This window comes from Sminthopsis crassicaudata, chromosome 1 (assembly GCF_048593235.1).
Source record: "Sminthopsis crassicaudata isolate SCR6 chromosome 1, ASM4859323v1, whole genome shotgun sequence".
Taxonomy (NCBI): domain Eukaryota; kingdom Metazoa; phylum Chordata; class Mammalia; order Dasyuromorphia; family Dasyuridae; genus Sminthopsis; species Sminthopsis crassicaudata.
The window spans coordinates 73,544,866-73,564,487 of NC_133617.1; the positions used below are offsets into that span (position 1 = coordinate 73,544,866).

At 36.4% G+C, this 19,622-nt stretch overlaps 1 protein-coding gene across 5 annotated transcripts in view; it reads left to right on the plus strand.

The window, feature by feature from the left end:
* NIBAN3 (niban apoptosis regulator 3) overlaps window positions 1–18,798 on the plus strand; it is a 48,644-nt gene extending 29,846 nt beyond the window's left edge. For 2 of the 5 annotated variants that reach the window (XM_074261314.1, XM_074261299.1), the window contains one exon: window positions 1,484–5,037. In XM_074261314.1, the coding sequence (XP_074117415.1) occupies window positions 1,484–1,761 (278 nt within the window). In that variant the 3' untranslated portion in view covers window positions 1,762–5,037. Of the gene's footprint in view, window positions 1–1,477; window positions 5,038–18,596 lie in introns of those variants that run through there. The other 3 variants (XM_074261306.1, XM_074261289.1, XM_074261321.1) reach the window with 2 other exon arrangements.
* Window positions 18,799–19,622: the final 824 nt, after the last annotated feature.

Consider the following 19,622-nt stretch of genomic DNA (forward strand, 5'->3'; position numbering starts at 1 on the left):
CCTTCTTAATTCTGATGACTTCCTTCTGTTAATTATTTCCTATTTATCCTGTATATAGATTGCTTTGTATATATGTGTTTGCATGGTATCTCTCCCATTAGATTGTAAGCTCTTTAAGGCCAGGGATTGTCTTTTGCCTTTTTTTTTTTTTTTTTTTTTGTATCCCTAGTGCTTAGCAGGGTATCTGGCACTTAATAAATGTTTATTGACTGATTGATGAAATAGGAGAAAAATGACTTCCTCTCCCTCCTTCAAGTGAGTAGCTCAATTTTTCTCCAACTCTTTCTTCATCTTTCTTCAAATACTAACTGTCTTTAAGGATTAGCTATTTAAAGGTTTCAAAGATATGGCCAGCTTTTTGGCCATTGTTTTTTTTTTTTTTTTTTTGTCTGTTCATTTATCCAATGGCCAACCACCCTTTAGTAACATCAGGGTGAGGTATTCACTCTTCCCAAAAAGATGAGTACATGCCATTATCTGTCATTATATTTTGTGACTACATCAAATGTCCCTCACAAACCCAAGTGACGCTCAGCTCCCTAACGGCAAACACAGTTGACCTTGAGGCGGAGGCACAAACACTTCTGGTGAGACAGACAGTTTCTCTAAGCTGACTTTGGCCTCTTGGAGACCAGTTTCCAGTACCACCGTTGCTCACTTTGAGCAAGGCACTTTTCTGTAAGCCTTGGATTCTTTGGTTATCAAGGAGGGATAAATAATAATAGTTAACATTTATCTAGTACTTTAAGGTTAGTGCTTTTTAATATTTTCTGTTTCATTTGATCCAGAAAATACAGAAATAGATGTTGTTATTACCTCCATTTTACAGATAAGGAAACTGAAGTTTAGAAAGCTATGTGACTTGCCCAGGATTATACAGCTGGTATATAACTGAGATAGGATTTTAATTCAGGTCTTCCTGATGGATAGTGCTCTGTCCTCTGTGCCACCTAACTGCCTGTAAGACACCAACACTTGCTTTATTTATCTCCAATGGTGGTTGTTTGAACGAAATACTTATGAATTTCTTTATAGCTTCAAAGCTGGCATAGTTTCATGTATCTTTGTTATGCAGAGACTGGCTATTTATGAGCCTGAAATCTGCTTTGAAGTGAACAGTCGACAAGAGGAAATGTAAATAACAAGAAGTGAGGAAAATGACATTAGACTGAAGAGTATTCAGAAGGGAAGGAGCAATGCTAAACTAATTTTATTCTTTTTATTTTTTCCTTTTTTCTTTCTTTCTTTCTTTCTTTCTTTCTTTCTTTCTTTCTTTCTTTCTTTCTTTCTTTCTTTCTTTCTTTCTTTCTTTCTTTCTTTCTTTCTTTCTTTCTTTCTTTCTTTCTTTCTTTCTTTCTTTCTTTCTTTCTTTCTTTCTTTCTTTCTTTCTTTCTTTCTTTCTTTCTTTCTTTCTTTCTTTCTTTCTTTCTTTCTTTCTTTCTTTCTTTCTTTCTTTTTCCTTTTGTTCTTTTCCAAGGAATAGATGCAGTAGTTGAACTAAGGGCCTTCCATCCTGGGAAGAAGGAGGTGACTGCAGAGACATGTGCTCATGTTGCACTTTCCATGTGGAATTTAGAAACCATTCATTCTTCTCTGCAATGGGACTTAGACCCCTGCCAAGATCTCCAAAATTCCCATTGTGAAGGAGGTCAGGAAGAAATAGGAAGAAGTAGTAGGAAAACTGCTCTATTCAGTGGCCACCTGAATTGCTGGACAAGGACCCAAATGAGACTGAAAGAAGCAACCTTTTGGAGGGGTTAACTATAGACATGGACATGGACATCTTCCAGACAGATCTGTTAGAAATGGATATGAAAGAGAAGGGCAACATCACTGAATGGAGCCAGCCCACAGAGTTTTTGAAATCCCAATGTCCAGGACAGCCAACAGGGAGTGACAGTGAGGCAGGTGACATACAAACACAGCTGATGGTGGATGGCATATACTCCAATGTTGCTGTAAAGACTTTACATGGAGGAGTAAGGAAAGGAAAGGCAGTGGTCATGGAAACACTTAAGGGAGAAATATTATGAAAAAGAGCCATATTATCTATCCTGGAGGAAAGGCATCCAGCCTTCTGTTGATGGAAATTAGGAGACATCTATCTACTCTGAAAACCAAAATTCGGAGCAGCCTCTCCTAAGCTCAGGGACAAAAACAAAAATAATTTCATGGGATTCTACTTCTCTATACGGGAAGGGAAAATGTCAAGGTCAAATAGTGATAAAGGCTTTGGAATAATAAACACTTTGATACAAGTTAAATAATTTAGTATTTCATAGCATAAATCTCATTGGAGTCCTCCCCTCAGGATTTCACAGAATCTTAGAGAAAAGAAGGAAATAAGAAAAAAATTAATACTTATGCCAGGTATTATGATCAGCACTTTAATGGTATTATCTTATTTGGTCTTCACAATAATCCTGTAAAGTAGGTGCTATAATTATCCCCATTTTTTGCCAATGGTTTGGCATTTCCTTTTACAGCCCATTTTATAGATGAGGAAACTGAGGTAATTGGCTTACCCAGGTTCACACAGCTAGTAAGTGTCTAAGACAAGATTTGAACTCAGGTTTCTCTGACTCTAGACTTAGTCTTTTATCCACTGTGCCAACTAGCTACTTCTGAAAGGAGGCTGGGAAAGAGGCTGCATATTTAAAAAAGAATCTTTTCTACTATATTCCAACAAGTGGTTATACAACTTCCAACTGAAGATTTCTTAGGAAAGAGAATCCTTGATGTCCTAGATTTTGGCCAGCCCTAATCATTTAGAAGTCCTTCCTTATATTGAGCTGAAATCTGCCTATGGGCAATTACGTGCCCCAATCGATAGAGTATCAGACCTGGGTTAGGAACATTTCATCTTTCTGAATTCAAATCTGACCTCAAATATTAATTAGCTGCATGACCCTGGGTAAGTCGCTTAACTCTGTCTCAATTTCTTCATCTGCAAAATGGGCTGTAGCTTTGCCAAGAAACAAAAACAAAAAAACCCAAGTGGCACCACAGAGAGTCTAATGTCAAAAAAAAAATCTGCCTCAGTATAATTCCCATCGCTGTTCTAGTTCAACTCTCTGAAGTCAAAAAGAACAAATCTTACCCTTTTCTACCTAACATCTCTTTAGATGCATGAAGATAGTGATCATGACTCACCTCCAAGCTCAGTATTCTCAGTGCCTTCAACCAACTCTCCCATGGAATGGACAGTAGTTTCTTTGCTTTCCTGGCTGCTTGCCTCTGGACGTGGCACCCTGTCAATGCTATGCCTAAAATATAGTGCCTAGAATAGAATACAGTTCTCCAGATATGACCTGATCACCTGGACCTTCTATCTCCTGAGCCTTAGATACTGTGCTTCTCCTGAAAGTCACCCCCCCCCCCCAATCTGTACATTATACTTCATCAAGATACCACCTAACAGCATTTTAGGATTTTTGGTTTGTTTTTGGCTGTCAGGTCACATTGTTGACTAATAGAGATTAAGTTTTACTGCCCCATTCTGTATGCTTATCTTTTTCACTTTTTTTTTTTTTTTTTTTTTTTTGCAAATATGGAGACTATCAAGGAGATTTCCACTCTTCAGATTTATTCTAGGCAATCCTTCCCACAACAGAAATGGGCTTTTTGATTATATTAGTCCATTATGCCAGTATATAACCCAAAACCCAGGGTCTACTTGCCGGTACAAGACCCTTCACTTGCCAACATTTAGTCACATCTGGGATAGACAGACAGTCTTGATGGTAATTAGCCCTTCTATGTGTAGGTTACAGATTGGCCTCCTTGGCAGATTTCTTGACTCCTGTCTTAGATCATCATTAAAGATACCACCATTCACTTTTCTGTTCCTTCCCAGTGAGGGGGATTGGATGTGACTTTCATTTAAATATTCCTCAGTCACATTTCCCTCTTTTGAAGTACAAATTACCGGTTTCTTTCCTTATTCCCCTTTCCTTGGATCAGTAATTTTCCATTCCTGATTCAATGAATCCCACCATATCTAAGACATTACCTGTCATGCTATTATTTTCAGTTTTGAGGTCATTCTTAATTAAGTTTTTTGAGTTCCAAATTAATTGTTTTATGCCACCATTAAGGCTTTGCCACCAGGTGACAAGAAAGGTGGCAGACGTTTCCTAATGGAGATGGAACCATCTGGCCATCACAGGAAGATATAAATGGAACCTGCAGAGATGGCATAAGTGAAATTCAGAGACAGATTCTCAATAATAATGAAGGTAACTACTCAAATTAAAAAAAAAATTGCACTAGATATTTTAAATCAGATAATGTAGAATATAAGATAATACAAGGTGTCCCAAAAGTTTTAGTACCGTTTTAAGCTTTAATAGATCAAACTGTTAAACTGTTAAATAACCTTTAATATCTTAAAACTGCATTAAGATTTTTGGAGTACCTTATATAGGCAACCAACAAAAACATACAACTAAAAGCCTCAAGAGATAAGTAGTCAAAGGATGTGAGCAAATTCTCTAAAGAGTTGCAAACTATTACCAACCATATGAAAGAATGTTCCAAATCACTAATAATAAGAGAAATGCAAATCATCTTAACACTAAGGTTTAACTTCACATACTACAAATTAGCAGTGTTGGGAACAGTGTTGAAAAAGGTATAGAAAGATAGGCAAAGCACTGATCTTTTGAAGCTATGAATTGGTACAACTTTTCTGGAAGACAATTTGCAATTATGCTAAAACAGTGACTAAAATGTCCATATTCTGATCCTTTTCACATACCACAAAAAGGTCAATGACAAAAAAGGCCTCTTGTATACCAAAATATTTAGAACAACACTTTACAGGAGCAAAGATCTAGGGGGCTAAGTAGGTAATATGTGAAATAGCCAAACCAGTTTGAATATATGCTTGTAAGAGAATATTACCAAGCTTGTTGTAAGAGACAAATATGCTGAATGCAGGGAAGCATAGGAGAATGAGAAAATAAATGCAAAATGAAGCAAGCAAAGTCAAGAAAACAGCATATATAGTGACCAAAATGGAAAATGGGAAGAAAACAAGACAAAAGTAAGGCCATGAAATTATAATAATCTCTGGCCCCCCAAAAAGAGTTATGAGTTAGTACCTCCCTAACTTCTTTTTTTCAAGAAGTAGGGGGACTGTGGCTGTAAAACAATGTATATTATGCCAGAATATCTCAATGTTTTGGTTTTTGTTGGACATTTTTTTCTTTATTCTTTGTTACTGAAGATGGGAGAGAGGGATACATTAGAGAATGTAGATTTTATATTTATAGCAAACTGTATTTTAAACAAATTATAAATTAAAATTGTGCAAATACAAAATGTCATGTAAAACAAATTTTTAAAATGATGTTAAGATAGATTTTATTCACAACCCCATAGAAGTGTATTCTGTTCATAATCTCCATTTGCCATTCTTACTCTCTGATACAAAGTACTGGCATTAATGTGTCATCAGCCTAAGGGACAGTTTTGGGTGGTGAATGCCTGGCATTTGTTTCTAAGGTCCTTTCAAATCCTAAGAGTCTGTGATTCCATACAATTCTTTCTTAGCAAAAAACCTAAGAGTGACTAACCCAAAGATCATTCTGGTAAGCTTCTTCCCTCTTTCCAAACTCCAGAAGGTTTACCTTCCTGAGCCCTCTGTGGGTTAGATGTTTGATATTAGAATTTGTATTTCCTGGATAGAGTCCAACTGAATAAGAGAAGGAGGTGGTATGGGAAAGTTGGGAGGAAACAAGGAGAAACCAACTTGTCTCAGTTATCAGCCATTGTAGAGACAAAGTATACAATCATCTTGGAAAGAGAATCAGTTGTAGACTTTGTATCTGTTTTAGAAACATTATTATTCAGGGCAAAGGGACTGAAACAAATGTAGACATTCAAGTCTATATGTCCTGAATGCACATACAGTTTTGAATTAAATTAAGACTGGGCACCATCACCCTGATATTGCTACTCATATGCTACACCCTGATATACTCACTCTCTTATGCCTGGATTATTGAAATAGTCTGCTAGTGAATCTTTATGTATTACACTTCTCTTTATCCAATTTGAGCCTTCATTCAGCTACCAAAGTGATTTTCCTAAGGTGCAGATCTGACTATGTCAACTGCCCTACAGTAAGCTAATGACTCCCTCTTTCTAGGTTCAAAAATAAAGTGCTCTATTTGGCATTCGATCCCTTTATAACCTACTCCCACCCTAACTTTTCCAGACTTCTTATACTTTCCCTCCTGCCTCATATTCCTTGATCCAGTGGCACTGATCTCCTGATTGTACCATGAAAAAGACACTCTCTCTGCTCCATCTCCCTCTCTGCTCCAGGCATTTTCTCTGTCTGTCCCCCATGCCTAGAATGCTCTTTCTCCTCTTCTGACTACTGCCTACCTTCAAGTGTCAGCTAAAAATCCCATTTTCTAAGAAAATCTTCCCGAATCCATTTTAATTTTAGTGCCTTCTCTCTGTTAATTATTTTCTATTTATCCTGAATATAATTGTTCACATTTGCTTGTTGTCTCCCCTATTAAATTGTAAATTTCTTGAGAACAGGGACTGACTTTTGCCTTTTTTTTGTATCCTCAACGCTTAGTATAGAGACTGACATAGAGTGGCAGTGATACTTAATTATTATTTGACTAATTTTTAGTATATTAACTAAAATAAAAACTAAAGTTGGGAATGAAGTAGGATATGATAAAGTTCATGGACTTCATTTCTTAAAGCAATTTCTGAAAACCTAGGAAAAAACCGATTCTGAATGGCTCTTATAAGAGTCTGAAGAGCAAAATACTTGAGGGACCCCAAGCTTCTCTGTTCTTGTCTGCTCTAACATGGAATAATTTTCCTGATCTAAACTTGGAGGCCTTCATCTCAGGAGCTTGATCCCAATTTGTAGGCTTACAGAATCCTTTTCCCTTGACTGTATGCTGCTGGCTAAAAGATAAACATCTGCTTTTTTTTTTTTTTTTTTTTTTTTTTTTCCCCTGACCACTTTATTCAGTCTCAAGTCAGGAACCCTGCCAGCTCTTTTCCAAAGTAATTCTCATGAGAGGGAGCGCCTTCTTTGTCTTCCCTTCTTTGGAAAGCCCCAAGTGAACTTCCCCAGTCACATCTGGCCTTTTCTGCTTTTCCAATTTCTTGGTCTCCCCCTATAGTCCCACTTCTCTCCTTTTTTCTAAAATTGGCAATTGACTGCCTTGGGCTGCTAGATTCCTCAGAAACTCAATGTACTATGTGGCTGTTATCTGCATTAGACACAGAGCTTAAAGTCACAGCAATCTTTGTACTAGGAGAACAATGATCCATCATTTGGTTTCATCCCACTCAGAAATGTAGTTTAACCAGATTCTTTTCTTGGAGTAAAGGACCTTGTCACTGCAGTGATTCCTGTCTCCTGGGTTGCTTGTCACAATCTTGATTTTAAGAAAAGAAAGTGATTTTTTTCTGGGTTTCTCTGTTGAATAATCTGTTTACATGTTATATACATTGAACAGGCAGCATATGGTTTTGGATATTATCTTTTTTTTGCTTTTTTTATTTCATAATACTTTATGTTGTTGAAACATTTTTAATCATTAAAAAAATCTGATTAAGCATTTAAAACTAGCATGTATGAGTACTTTTCTAAGGATCCTAAAGGCAAACTAAAATTTAAAAGGAATTATGGAATCAGAAAAAATTTAGAATTGTCCAAACTTTCTTCTTAAAATGAGGAAACAGATTGAAATAGTTTAAGAGACTTTCCAAGTCATTTAAACCTCTCCAACACATTCACTATGTTTATTCAATTTACAATGTCATAACCTGGGCTTCAGGAACCAGCCTTCCTAACTAATTCTAGTGTCAAGTAAGTTTTTTCCTTATATTTTTATGAAAATAGATTCTAAAATTTTCCTTGACAAGCCTATAATATGTGAAAATTATGTACATACACACACACACACACACACACATAGTATAGCAAGTACCTATCCAATGAATTATATTTTGAAAAACACTTATGTTTTATTTAAACTACTGGCTAATAAAAATATCCAACATTTATCTTTTGCTTTAAAGTTGCAAAGCACATTACAAATGCCTCATTTCAATCTCACAACAATCCTGGGGAATAGGTCCTATTATTATCTCCATTTTAAAGATAAGAAAAATAAGACAGGTTAACTAGGCTGTGGTCATTCAGCTAAAAAGCACCTGAAGTCCAATTTGAACTCATCCTTCCTGAATGTGGGTCCTGCATGTTACCTATTGCACCACCAACCTAGGTGTATCATTTACCAAGAGATAATCAGCTGAAGCCTCAGAGTACAATTTCCCAGAGAATAATGACCTGAGGGATAGATATATTTGGGGAGATAATTCTGGGAGAAGATTGAACTAATTAGTATCCTTTCCCCATCAGAATCCAATCAAGTCTGTAAGGAAACCCTTCTGGGGACCTTATCCTAGAGTCATTTTAGGTACCAGTTTGTGAAGTATTTTAGGAGAAGGGAAATCAAGTGGGTCAAATATCAATTGTTCAGCCTGAACCTGGTGACTTCTCTAAACTTTGAGGAAATTCTAATGAAGGTTCAACATGGAAGCCCCTAGGATCATTGACTTTGAATCAGTAGCTCCCCATAATGCAGTCTTTTCTCAGGTAAAAGCCAGTTTAGCTCTCTCCTACGAAATACTGGTTATACAAAAGATAATCAGGGATAGCTAGCAAATAACATTTATCTAAATAAGTGGTGAAACAAAAATTAGTGCAGTTTATATAGATTAGGGAAGACAATAGAATACACAAGAGCAATACCAGGAATGAGACAAAATCTCAGTTCAGCCAAGGAAAGAATGATCTCACCAGAAAAGTCTATTAGCAGTTTCTGGGGATGTAAGTGCTGGAAATCAAGATACATGTTGGGGAGGGCTGACTTTGCCCTCATGTCTGTGACTACCCAGTATTCCTACTAGCCAGTCCAAAATTTGCCTTCTCTCATGTAGCTCTGAGTCAATCAAGAATCCTATCTTTCTACATATATAATAGGGCTGTCATTCTGGGAATTGCCCTGATCACTTGGGGTATCAGCAAATAAATTATTAAATGCAACCCCGTGCAAGTTACCATGATAGGTATTCAAAATAAAAAGACAAAAAGTCTCCGGTTCTCAAGGAATTTAGGTGCGGCTAGGGAAATACACCATACACACAAACAGATGAGTAAATAAGAAGTAATTTGAGGGGGAGGGAAGAACAATGGCAACTGGGAGGTCAGCTAAGGTTTTGCATAAGAGAAAATATGATAAAGATGCTAAGAAGTAGAGATGAGGAAGGAACACATACCAGGAATTGAGGACAGCTTGTGTCAAGGCCTAGAAATAAGTGATGGAATGTTAACTTCAGGGAATAACTATTAGGTCTATTTGACTGGAATGTGCAATGCATAAAATAAATCTGAAAAGGCAGTCTGTACCAGATGGGAAAAGCTTTAGATAACAGGCTGAGAAGGTAGTATTTTATCTTAAGAGGAATAAGGATCCCTAGATAATTTTTAAAGGAAGTAACATAGTTAGGTCTATGGCTTATGAAAATTATTATGATAGTATGTGAGAGGGGAGAGATTGGAGACAGACAAATCAATTAGGGAGCAATTATAAAAAGACATGGAGAAATGATGAACTAGAGTGATGGAGAGTAGAGAGAGATGGATGCAAGAGATGCTATGGAGGTAAAATGTACAGGAGTTGGCAACTGATTGGAGAGGGAGTATAAAGGAGAGGAAGCATCTGGGATAATTACAAGGTTTTTAAAATTTAGTGACTAGAAGAATTATGATATAGGTTTATTAGGGGGAAGAAAATTAATTCTGTTTTGGACATGTTGACCTTGAGATATTAATGGGACATCCAGGTGGAGATGTCTGATGAATGTTTGGCAAAGTGAAACTAGAATTCAGCAGATTAAAGCTGTATTTATAGATGTGAGAGTTATCTGCAGATAGATGATAATTAAACCCATGGGAATGAGTGAAATTAAAGAAAAGAAACTTGAGAGAGGAGAGAAAAGACCTAGGACAAAACTCCGAGAACTATTCATAGTTGGGGGGACTTAATGATTTTCCAGAGTCTGAGAGGGAATGGTTTTTAGACAATAGAAGCTGAAAAAAGAAATATCTTGAAGATTCTGGGAAGGATTGTTTGAGAAGACAAAAAACTGTAGAGAGGTCAAATAGAATAAAATCCATCCAACTTGGTGAGTAAGAGCTCACTGATGACTTTGGAAAGAATCATTTCAGTTGAGTGATGAAGTTAGAAGTCAGGTGGCAAGGGGCTAAGAGTCCCTAGAGTAAGCTAGAGTTAGAGAGAAAGCTTTTTCTAGGACTTTGTTTGAAAGAAAGAGAAAAGAAATAACTTGACAGGATGGCAAGATAAAGGAAGGTTTTGTTTTTGTTTTTGTTTTTTGTTTTTTTAAGATAGAGGGAGTCCTGGCCAAGTGTGTAGGAAACAGTATAGAATCCAGTAGCTGAGTAGAAACTGAAAATAGAAGAGAAGATTCATGAGCAAAGGAGGAAGCTTTTTTTTTTGCCAGAGGAGAAAAAAGGGGGAGGGGATCAAGGGCATACATATAGGGGTTGGCTTTGGCAAAGAGGAAGACACAGTTAGCATGGTTAAGTAACTCCCTCCAGTGGCATAAAGCAGGATGTGAGTAAAAGCAAAGAAAGATTGTGGAGATACCCAAGATTAGGGGTACTGTATGGGTAGGGACAGGTAAAGGGAACAAGGGGCAGTGTGAGATTCTACTGGTCAGTTATAGGGTCAAGACTATGGTTGTAAAGTTTATTTCTCTCAATAGTTTTAGGAGAAGTACAATAGAGGGAGAGATGGAGAGACAGAAAGCTATGATCAGAGAGAAACTTCAGTTTCAGAATCATGGAGGTAACATATCAATGAGATCCAAGGTATGACTATCCCTGTAGGTTATTGATATGGAATAAAGACAACATGTCTTTTTTGGTTTTGAAGATGTTGAAGCTGATGTACTGAGAAGTTAGGATATTTGAGAAGACATAAAAATCTACGTTGAAATTTCTAAGTATTAGGGCAGAGATTGGAATGAAGAACACTGTCTCAGTTACAATCACAAATTCTTGGAAAAGGAGAATAGTACTCTGGAATCCAGTGGATGACAGGATCTGAATAGGGTGATTGCTATTGTTCAATCATTCCCAATTCTTTGTGACTCCATTTGGGGTTTTCATGGCAAAGATACAGGAATGGTTTACCATTTCTTTTTTCAGAGACAAATAGGGCTAATGATTTGCTCAAGGTCACACAATCTAGTAAGTGTCTGATGCTGGATTTGGATTCCTGATTCGAGGTCCAGCACTCTACCCGTTGTACCATTTAGCTGCCCTAATAGAGACGGTTGTTTTTCAATTGTTCAGTTTTTTTTTTTTTAATTTTATTTTATTTTATAATTATAACATTTTTTAACAGTACATATGCATGAGTAATTTTTTACCACATTATCCCTTGCACTTACTTCTATTCAGATTTTTTCCCTTCCTCCCCCAACCCCCTCCCCCAGATGGCAAGCAGTCTTATATATGTTAAATATATTACAGTATAATTTAGATACAATATATGTGTGTAGAACCGAATTTTTTTGTTGCACAGGAAGAATTGGATTCAGAAGGTAAAAATAACAGTTTACATTCATTTCCCAGTGTTCCTTTTCTGGATGTAGCTGGTTCTGTCCATCATTAATCAATTGGAATTGGATTAGCTCTTCTCTATGTTGAAGAAATCCACTTCCATCAGCATACATCCTCGTACAGTATCATTGTTGAAGTGTATAATGATCTTCTGGTTCTGCTCGTTTCACTCAGCATCAGTTGATGTAAGTCTCTCCAAGCCTCTCTGTATTTCTCCTGTTGGTCATTTCTTATAGAACAATAATATTCCATAACATTCATATACCATAGTTTACCCAACCATTCTCCAATTGATGGACATCCATTCATCTTCCAGCTTCTAGCCACTATGAAAAGGGCTGCCACAAACATTTTGGCACATACAGGACCCTTTCCCTTCTCTAGTAGTTCCTTGGGGTATAAGCCCAGTAGTAGTATGGCTGGGTCAAAGGGTATGCACATTTTGATAACTTTTTGGGCATAATTCCAGATTGCTCTCCAGAATGGTTGGATTCTTTCACAACTCCACCAACAATGCATCAGTGTCCCAGTTTTCCCACAGCCCCTCCAACATTCATCGTTATTTGTTCCTGTCATCTTAGCCAATCTGACAGGTGTGTAATGATACCTCAGAGTTGTCTTAATTTGCATTTCTCTGATCAATAGTGATTTGGAACACTCTTTCATATGAGTGGAAATAGTTTTAATTTCATCATCTGAAAATTGTCTGTTCATATCCTTTGACCATTTATCAATTGGAGAATGGCTTGATTTCTTATAAATTAAAGTCAATTCTCTGTATATTTTGGAGATGAGGCCTTTATCAGAACCTTTAACTGTAAAAATTTTTTCCCAATTTGTTACTTCCCTTCTAATCTTGTTTGCATTAGTTTTGTTTGTGCAGAAACTTTTTAATTTGGTGTAATCAAAATGTTCTATTTTGTGATCAATAATGGTCTCTAGTTCTCCCTTGGACACAAACTCCTTCCTCCTCCACAAGTCTGAGAGGTAAACCATCCCATGTTCCTCCAATTTATTTATGATTTCGTTCTTTATGCCTAAATCTTGGACCCATTTTGATCTAATCTTAGTATGTGGTGTTAAATGTGGGTCCATGCCTAGTTTTTGCCATACTGATTTCCAGTTTTCCCAGCAGTTTTTGTCAAATAATGAATTCTTATCCCAAAATTTGGGATCTTTGGGTTTGTCAAAGATTAGATTGCTATTTTTATTCACTATCTTGTCCTGTGCACCTAACCTATTCCACTGATCAACTATTCTATTTCTTAGCCAGTACCAAATGGTTTTGGTGACTGTTGCTTTATAATATAGCTTTAAATCAGGTACACTTAGACCACCTTCCTCTGACTTTTTTTTCATTAGTTCCCTTGCAATTCTCGACCTTTTATTCTTCCATATGAATTTTGTTGTTATTTTTTCTAGGTCATTAAGATAGTTTCTTGGGAGTCTGATTGGTATAGCACTAAATAAATAGATTAGTTTGGGGAGTATTGTCATCTTTATTATATTCGCTCGGCCTATCCAAGAACATTGAATGTCTTTCCAATGATTTAAATCTGACTTTATTTTTGTGGCAAGTGTTTTGTAATTTTGCTCATATAATTCCTGACTCTCCTTTGGTATCAATTGTTCAGTTTTGACTGGTCCTTCCACTATTTCATGTTCATTGTTTCCATGATACTATTTATAACTCACCCTCTACTATTCTATATATAACTCATCCTCTACTATCCCATATTCCTTCTTTTATTTTTATGGGGTCTTTTCCAGTGAATCTTGTCTTTTTATCTTGTGACCAAAGCTTTTGCTTCAATATAGATCTGTCTGTAAAAGAGACTTTCTAAAGTCTTCTCCAGTAGCATTTCTTTTTTTTTTTTTAATGCAAGGCAATTGGGGTGAAGTAACTTGCCTTCCTACCCAGGTAGGAAGTGTTAAGTGTCTGAGGTCCTCCTGACCCAGGACTGGTGCTCTATCCACTGTGCCATCTAACACCCCCATCCAGCACTACAATTCAAAAGTGTAGCACTCAACTATCCTTATAATACAACTCTTGATGTCATACATTGCTATGTACAAAGCTATGGCAAAACCATAGCTTTGACTATATGGACTTTTGTTGGCAAGGTAATGTCTTTGCTTTTTTCATGCTGTACAGATTTATCACAGCTTTTCTTCCAAGGAGCAAGAATCTTTTAAGCAGTCACCATCTTCTGTGATCTTTGAGCCCAAGAATATAAAATCTGACACTGATTCCATTTCTTCTCCCTCTACTTATCAAGAAGTGATCAGACCAGTTGCCAAGATCTTGATATTTTTGATGTTTAGAATAAAAAAGAGATCTTTTCAAGAAAATTAGAACTATCAAGGGAAAGTTTCGTGTGAAAATGGGCTGACAAGGCACAAAAATGTTAGGAACTTAAAAGAAACTGGAGAGATTAAGAGAAAATGGCAAAATATACAAAAGAAAGGCCTTACCATCACTAACAGAGATGGGGTCAACTTCTAAAGAGGAGAGGGTCCAAAGAATAGTTGAGTACTGCAAAACTGACACTTTTGAATTGTGGTGCTGGATGGGGGTGCTAGATGGTGCAGTGGATAGAGCATCAAACCTAGGATAGAGTCAGGAGGACCTGAGTTCAAATGCAACCTCAAACGCTTAACACTTTTTACATGGTAGGAAGGCAAGTCACTTAATCCCAATTGCCTTCATAGAAGCAGAGATACTATTTAGAGTGAGGAGCAAGGAGTATGACATACTTTTCTTGGCTCAGTGGATTTAGAGTAAGCAGTAGGGATGAGAAGAGCATTCAGCATTGAGGAAGATTGATATGCATGTAGCATCTCCTGGAGGTGATTAGGTTTTTTTGAGTACAGAAAGTTGGAAAGAATGTAAGAAGAGGTCTAGGTTTAAGATGAAAGAGAATTTGTTCATCATAGAAGTACCAGAAGATACAATAGGATAGCAGAAGATAAAAGAATTGGGAGAGACTGGAAAGAATTAGATGGACCTGAGAAAACAGGCATTGGTAGCATGTGAGATTTTTACCTCATACACTTCACACCTATCAGATTGGCTAAGATGACAGGAAAAGATAATGATAAATGTTGGGGAAAATGGAACACTAAAGCATTGTTGGTGGAGTTGTGAAATGATCCAAACATTCTGGACAGCAATTTAGAACTGTGCCTGAAGGGCTATAAAACTATGCATACTCTTTGATCCAGCAGTTCCCCTACTGGGTCCATATGCCAAAGAGATCATAAAAGAGGGGAAAAGACCCACATTTGCAAAAATGTTTGTAGCAGCTCTTTTTGTGGTATCAAGGAATTGGAAATTGAGTGGATGCCCATCAGTTGGACAATGGCTGAGTAAGTTGTAGTATATGAATGTAATAGAATACTTATTGTTCTATAAGAAATGACAAGCAGCTTAGATAGGCCAATCGAATATAATAAAGATGACAACACTACCTAAACTAATCTATTTATTTAGTGCTATACCAGTCAGACTTCCAAGAAACTATTTTAATGACCTAGAAAAAATAACAACAAAATTCATATAGAAGAACAAAAGGTCAAGAATTTCTTTTTTTTTTTTTTTATTCATTTTTCCAAATTATCCCCTCCCTCCCTCCACTCCCTCCCCCCGATGACAGGCAATCCCATCCATTTTACATGTGTTACAGTATAACCTAGATACAATATATGTGTGTAAATACCATTTTCTTGTTGCACATTAATTATTAGCTTCCGAAGGTATAAGTAACCTGGGTAGATAGACAGTAGTGCTAACAATTTACATTCGCTTCCCAGTGTTCCTTCTCTGGGTATAGTTATTTCTGTCCATCATTGATCAACTGGAAGTGAGTTGGATCTTCTTTATGTTGAAGATTTCCACTTCCATCAGAATACATCCTCATACAGTATTGTTGTTGAAGTGTATAGTGATCTTCTGGTTCTGCTCATTTCACTCAGCAACAGTTGATTTAAGTCTCTCCAAGCCTCTCTGTATTCCTCCTGCTGGTCATTTCTTACAGAGCAATAATATTCCATAACCTTCATATACCACAATTTACCCAACCATTCTCCAATTGATGGACATCCATTCAACTTCCAGTTTCTAGCTACAACAAAAAGAGCTGCCACAAACATTTTGGCACATACAGGTCCCTTTCCACTCTTTAGTATTTCTTTGGGATATAATCCCAATAACAGCAATGCTGGGTCAAAGGGTATGCACAGTTTGATAACTTTTGGGGTATAGTTCCAAATTGCTCTCCAGAATGGCTGGATTCTTTCACAACTCCACCAACAATGTATCAGTGTCCCAGTTTTCCCACATCCCCTCCAACATTCATCATTATTTGTTCCTGTCATTTTAGCCAATCTGACAGGTGTGTAGTGGTATCTCAGAGTTGTCTTAATTTGCATTTCTCTGATCAGTAGTGATTTGGAACACTTTCATATGAGTGGAAATAAAAAGGTCAAGAATTTCAAGGGAACTAATGAAAAAAAATCAAATGAAAGTGGCCTAGCTGTACCTGATCTAAAACTGTATTACAAAGCAGGGGTTACCAAAACCATTTGGTATTGGCTAAGAAATAGACTAGTTGATCAGTGGAATAAGTTAGGTTCACAGGATAAAATAGTCAATAACTATAGCAATCTAGTGTTGGACAAACCTAACGATCCCAACGTTTGGGATAAGAATTCACTATTTGACAAAAACTGCTGGGAAAACTGGAAATTAATATGGCAGAAACTAGGCATGGGCCCACACTTAATACTGTACACCAAGAGAAGATCAAAATGGGTTCATGATTTAGACATAAAGAACAAGATTATAAATAAATTAGAAGAACATAGAATAGTTTACCTCTCAGATTTGTGGAGGAGGAAGGAATTTGTGACCAAAGAAGAATTAGAGATCATTACTGATCACAAAATAGAAAATTTTGATTATATCAAGTTAAAAGCTTTTGTACAAACAAAACTAATGCAGACAAGATTAGAAGGGAAGCAATAAACTGGGAAAACATTTTTACAGTTAAAAGTTTTGATAAAGGCCTCATTTCTAAAATATATAGAGAATTGACTTTATAAGAAATCAAACAATTCTCCAATTGATAAATGTTCAAAGGATATAAATAGACAATTTTGAGATGATAAAATTGAAACTATTTCTACTCTTATGAAAGAGTGTTCCAAATCACTATTGAACAGAGAAATGCAAATTAAGACAACTCTGAGATATCACTACATACCTGTGAGATTGGCTAAGATGACAGGAAAAGATAATGATGAATGTTGGAGGAGATTCGGAAAAACTGGGACATTGATGCATTGTTGATGGAGTTGTGAATGGATCTAACCTGGATTCTGGAGAACAATTTGGAACTATGCTCAAAAAGCTATCAAAATGTGCATACCCTTTGATCCAGCAGTGCTACTACTGGGCTTATATCCCAAACAAATACTAAAGAGGGGAAAGGGACCTGTATGTGCAAAAATGTTTGTGGCAGCCCTTTTTTTAGTAGCTAGAAACTGGAAGTTGAATGGATGCCCATCAATTGGAGAATGGTTGGGTAAATTGTGGTATATGTTATGGAATATTATTGTTCTATAAGAAATGACCAGCAGGATGATTTCAGAGAGGCCTGGAGAGACCTACATGAACTGATGATGAGTGAAATGAGCAGAACCAGGAGATCATTATACACTTCAACAACAATACCGTATGAAGATATATTCTGATGGAAGTGGATATCTTCCACAATGAGAAGATCCAATTCAGTTCCAATTGATCAATGACGGACAGAATCAGCTACATCCAGAGAAGGAACATTGGGAAATGAATACAGACTACTTGCATTTTTATTTTTCTTCCTAGGTTATTTTTACCTTCTGAATCTGATTTTTCTTGTGTAATAAGAGAACTGTACAGATCTGTACATATATATTGTATGTAAGATATACTTTAACATATTTAACATGTATAAGACTGTCTGCCATCTAGGGGAGAGGGTGGAGGCAGGGAAGGGAAAAGTTGGAACAGAAGTGAGTGCAAGGGACAATGTAGAAAAATTGCCCATGCATATGTTCTGTCAATAAAAAGCTATAATAAAAAATTTTTAAAAAAAGAAAGAAATGACAAATAGCCTGGTTTCAGAAAAGCCTGGAAAGACTTGTATGAATTGATGCTGAGTGAAGTGAGCAGAACCAAGAGAACACTGTACACAGTACCAGAAAGATTGTGTGATGATCAACTATGATAAGACTTAGCTCTTTTCAGCAATACAATGATCCAAGACAACTCCAGTAGACTTGGAATGGAAAATGTCATCCCCATCCCCAACCCCATTCAGACTGAATACAGATCAGAGCTCACTATTTTCACCTTCCTCTACTTTTCATATATATTTTTTCTTTTTGTTCTGATTTTTCTTTCACAATATAACTAATGTGAAAATGTTTAAAATGATTGATTGTACATGCATAACCTATATCAGATTGCTTGCTATCTTGAGGAAGCAGAAGGTAAGAAGGGAAGGACAAAAAAAAAAAAGGAATTCAAAATCTTACAAAAATAAATGAGGAAAACTAAATTTACATGTAATTGGAAGACAGAAAATACTTTTGTTAAAAAAAAAAAGATTTTCACCTCAGCAGACAATTACTTTATATCACAAGTGTATGGTGAGGAGGAGGTAAGAATTTTCTAGTCACTGGATAGGAAAAAATCTCTAACTAAATCTAACTAAATAGTTAGTGATTCTAATCTATAGATTCCTGTAGAGATGGAGAACAGCATTAGCTTGTTTCTCTCCATAAACAAGGTATTAGAGGGTAGAAAAAACATTATCAGGCAGTAAATATCTTGTAATTGATTCCACAGGAACCAAAATAAACCCATGATCCTTGCCATTTCTTTTACATCATTCCACTACAGTAAAGAGGGACATATAGAAGATATGCTGAGACTTTCAATCTGATTTGTGCTCTGAGATCCTGGCCCTGGCCCCTCAATCATTATAAAGGACTGGCATCATTTATTAACTGTGTGATTTTAAGTAACTTACACTTACTAGTTGTGTGATCCTGGGCAAGTCACTTAATTTATCTGCCTCAGTTTCCTCTTCTTTAAAATGGGAGTAACAAAAGTTCAGAGTTGTGAAATTAGAAAGGAAGCAACAAACTGGGAAAACATTTTTACAGTTAAAACATCTTTACAGTTAAAGGTTCTGATAAAGGCCTCATTTCCAATATATAGAGAGAATTGACTCTAATTTATAAGAAATCAAGCCATTCTCCAATTGATAAATGGTCAAAGGATATGAACAGACAATTTTCAGATGATGAAATTGAAACTATTTCCACTCATATGAAAGAATGTTCCAAATCACTATTGATCAAAGAAATGCTAATTAACACAACTCTGAGATACCACTACACACTTGTCAGATTGGCTAAGATGACAGGAAAAAATAATGATGAATGTTGGAGGGGATGTGGGAAAACTAGGACACTGATGCATTGTTGGTGGAGTTGTGAATGAATCCAAGCATTCTCGAGAGCGATCTGGAACTATGCCCAAAAAGTTATCAAAATGTGCATACCCTTTGATCCAGCAGTGCTACTACTGGGCTTATATCCCAAAGAAATGCTAAAGAAGGGAAAGGATTTGTGCCAAAATGTTTGTGGCAGCCCTTTTTGTAGTGGCTAGAAACTTGAAATTGAATGGATGCCCATCAATTGGAGAATGGCTGAGTAAATTATGGTATATGAATGCTATGGAATATTATTGTTCTGTAAGAAATGACCAGCAGGATGAATACAGAGAGGCTTGGAAAGACTTACATGAACTGATGCTGAGTGAAATGAGCAGAACCAGGAGATCATTATATACTTGTATTATATACAA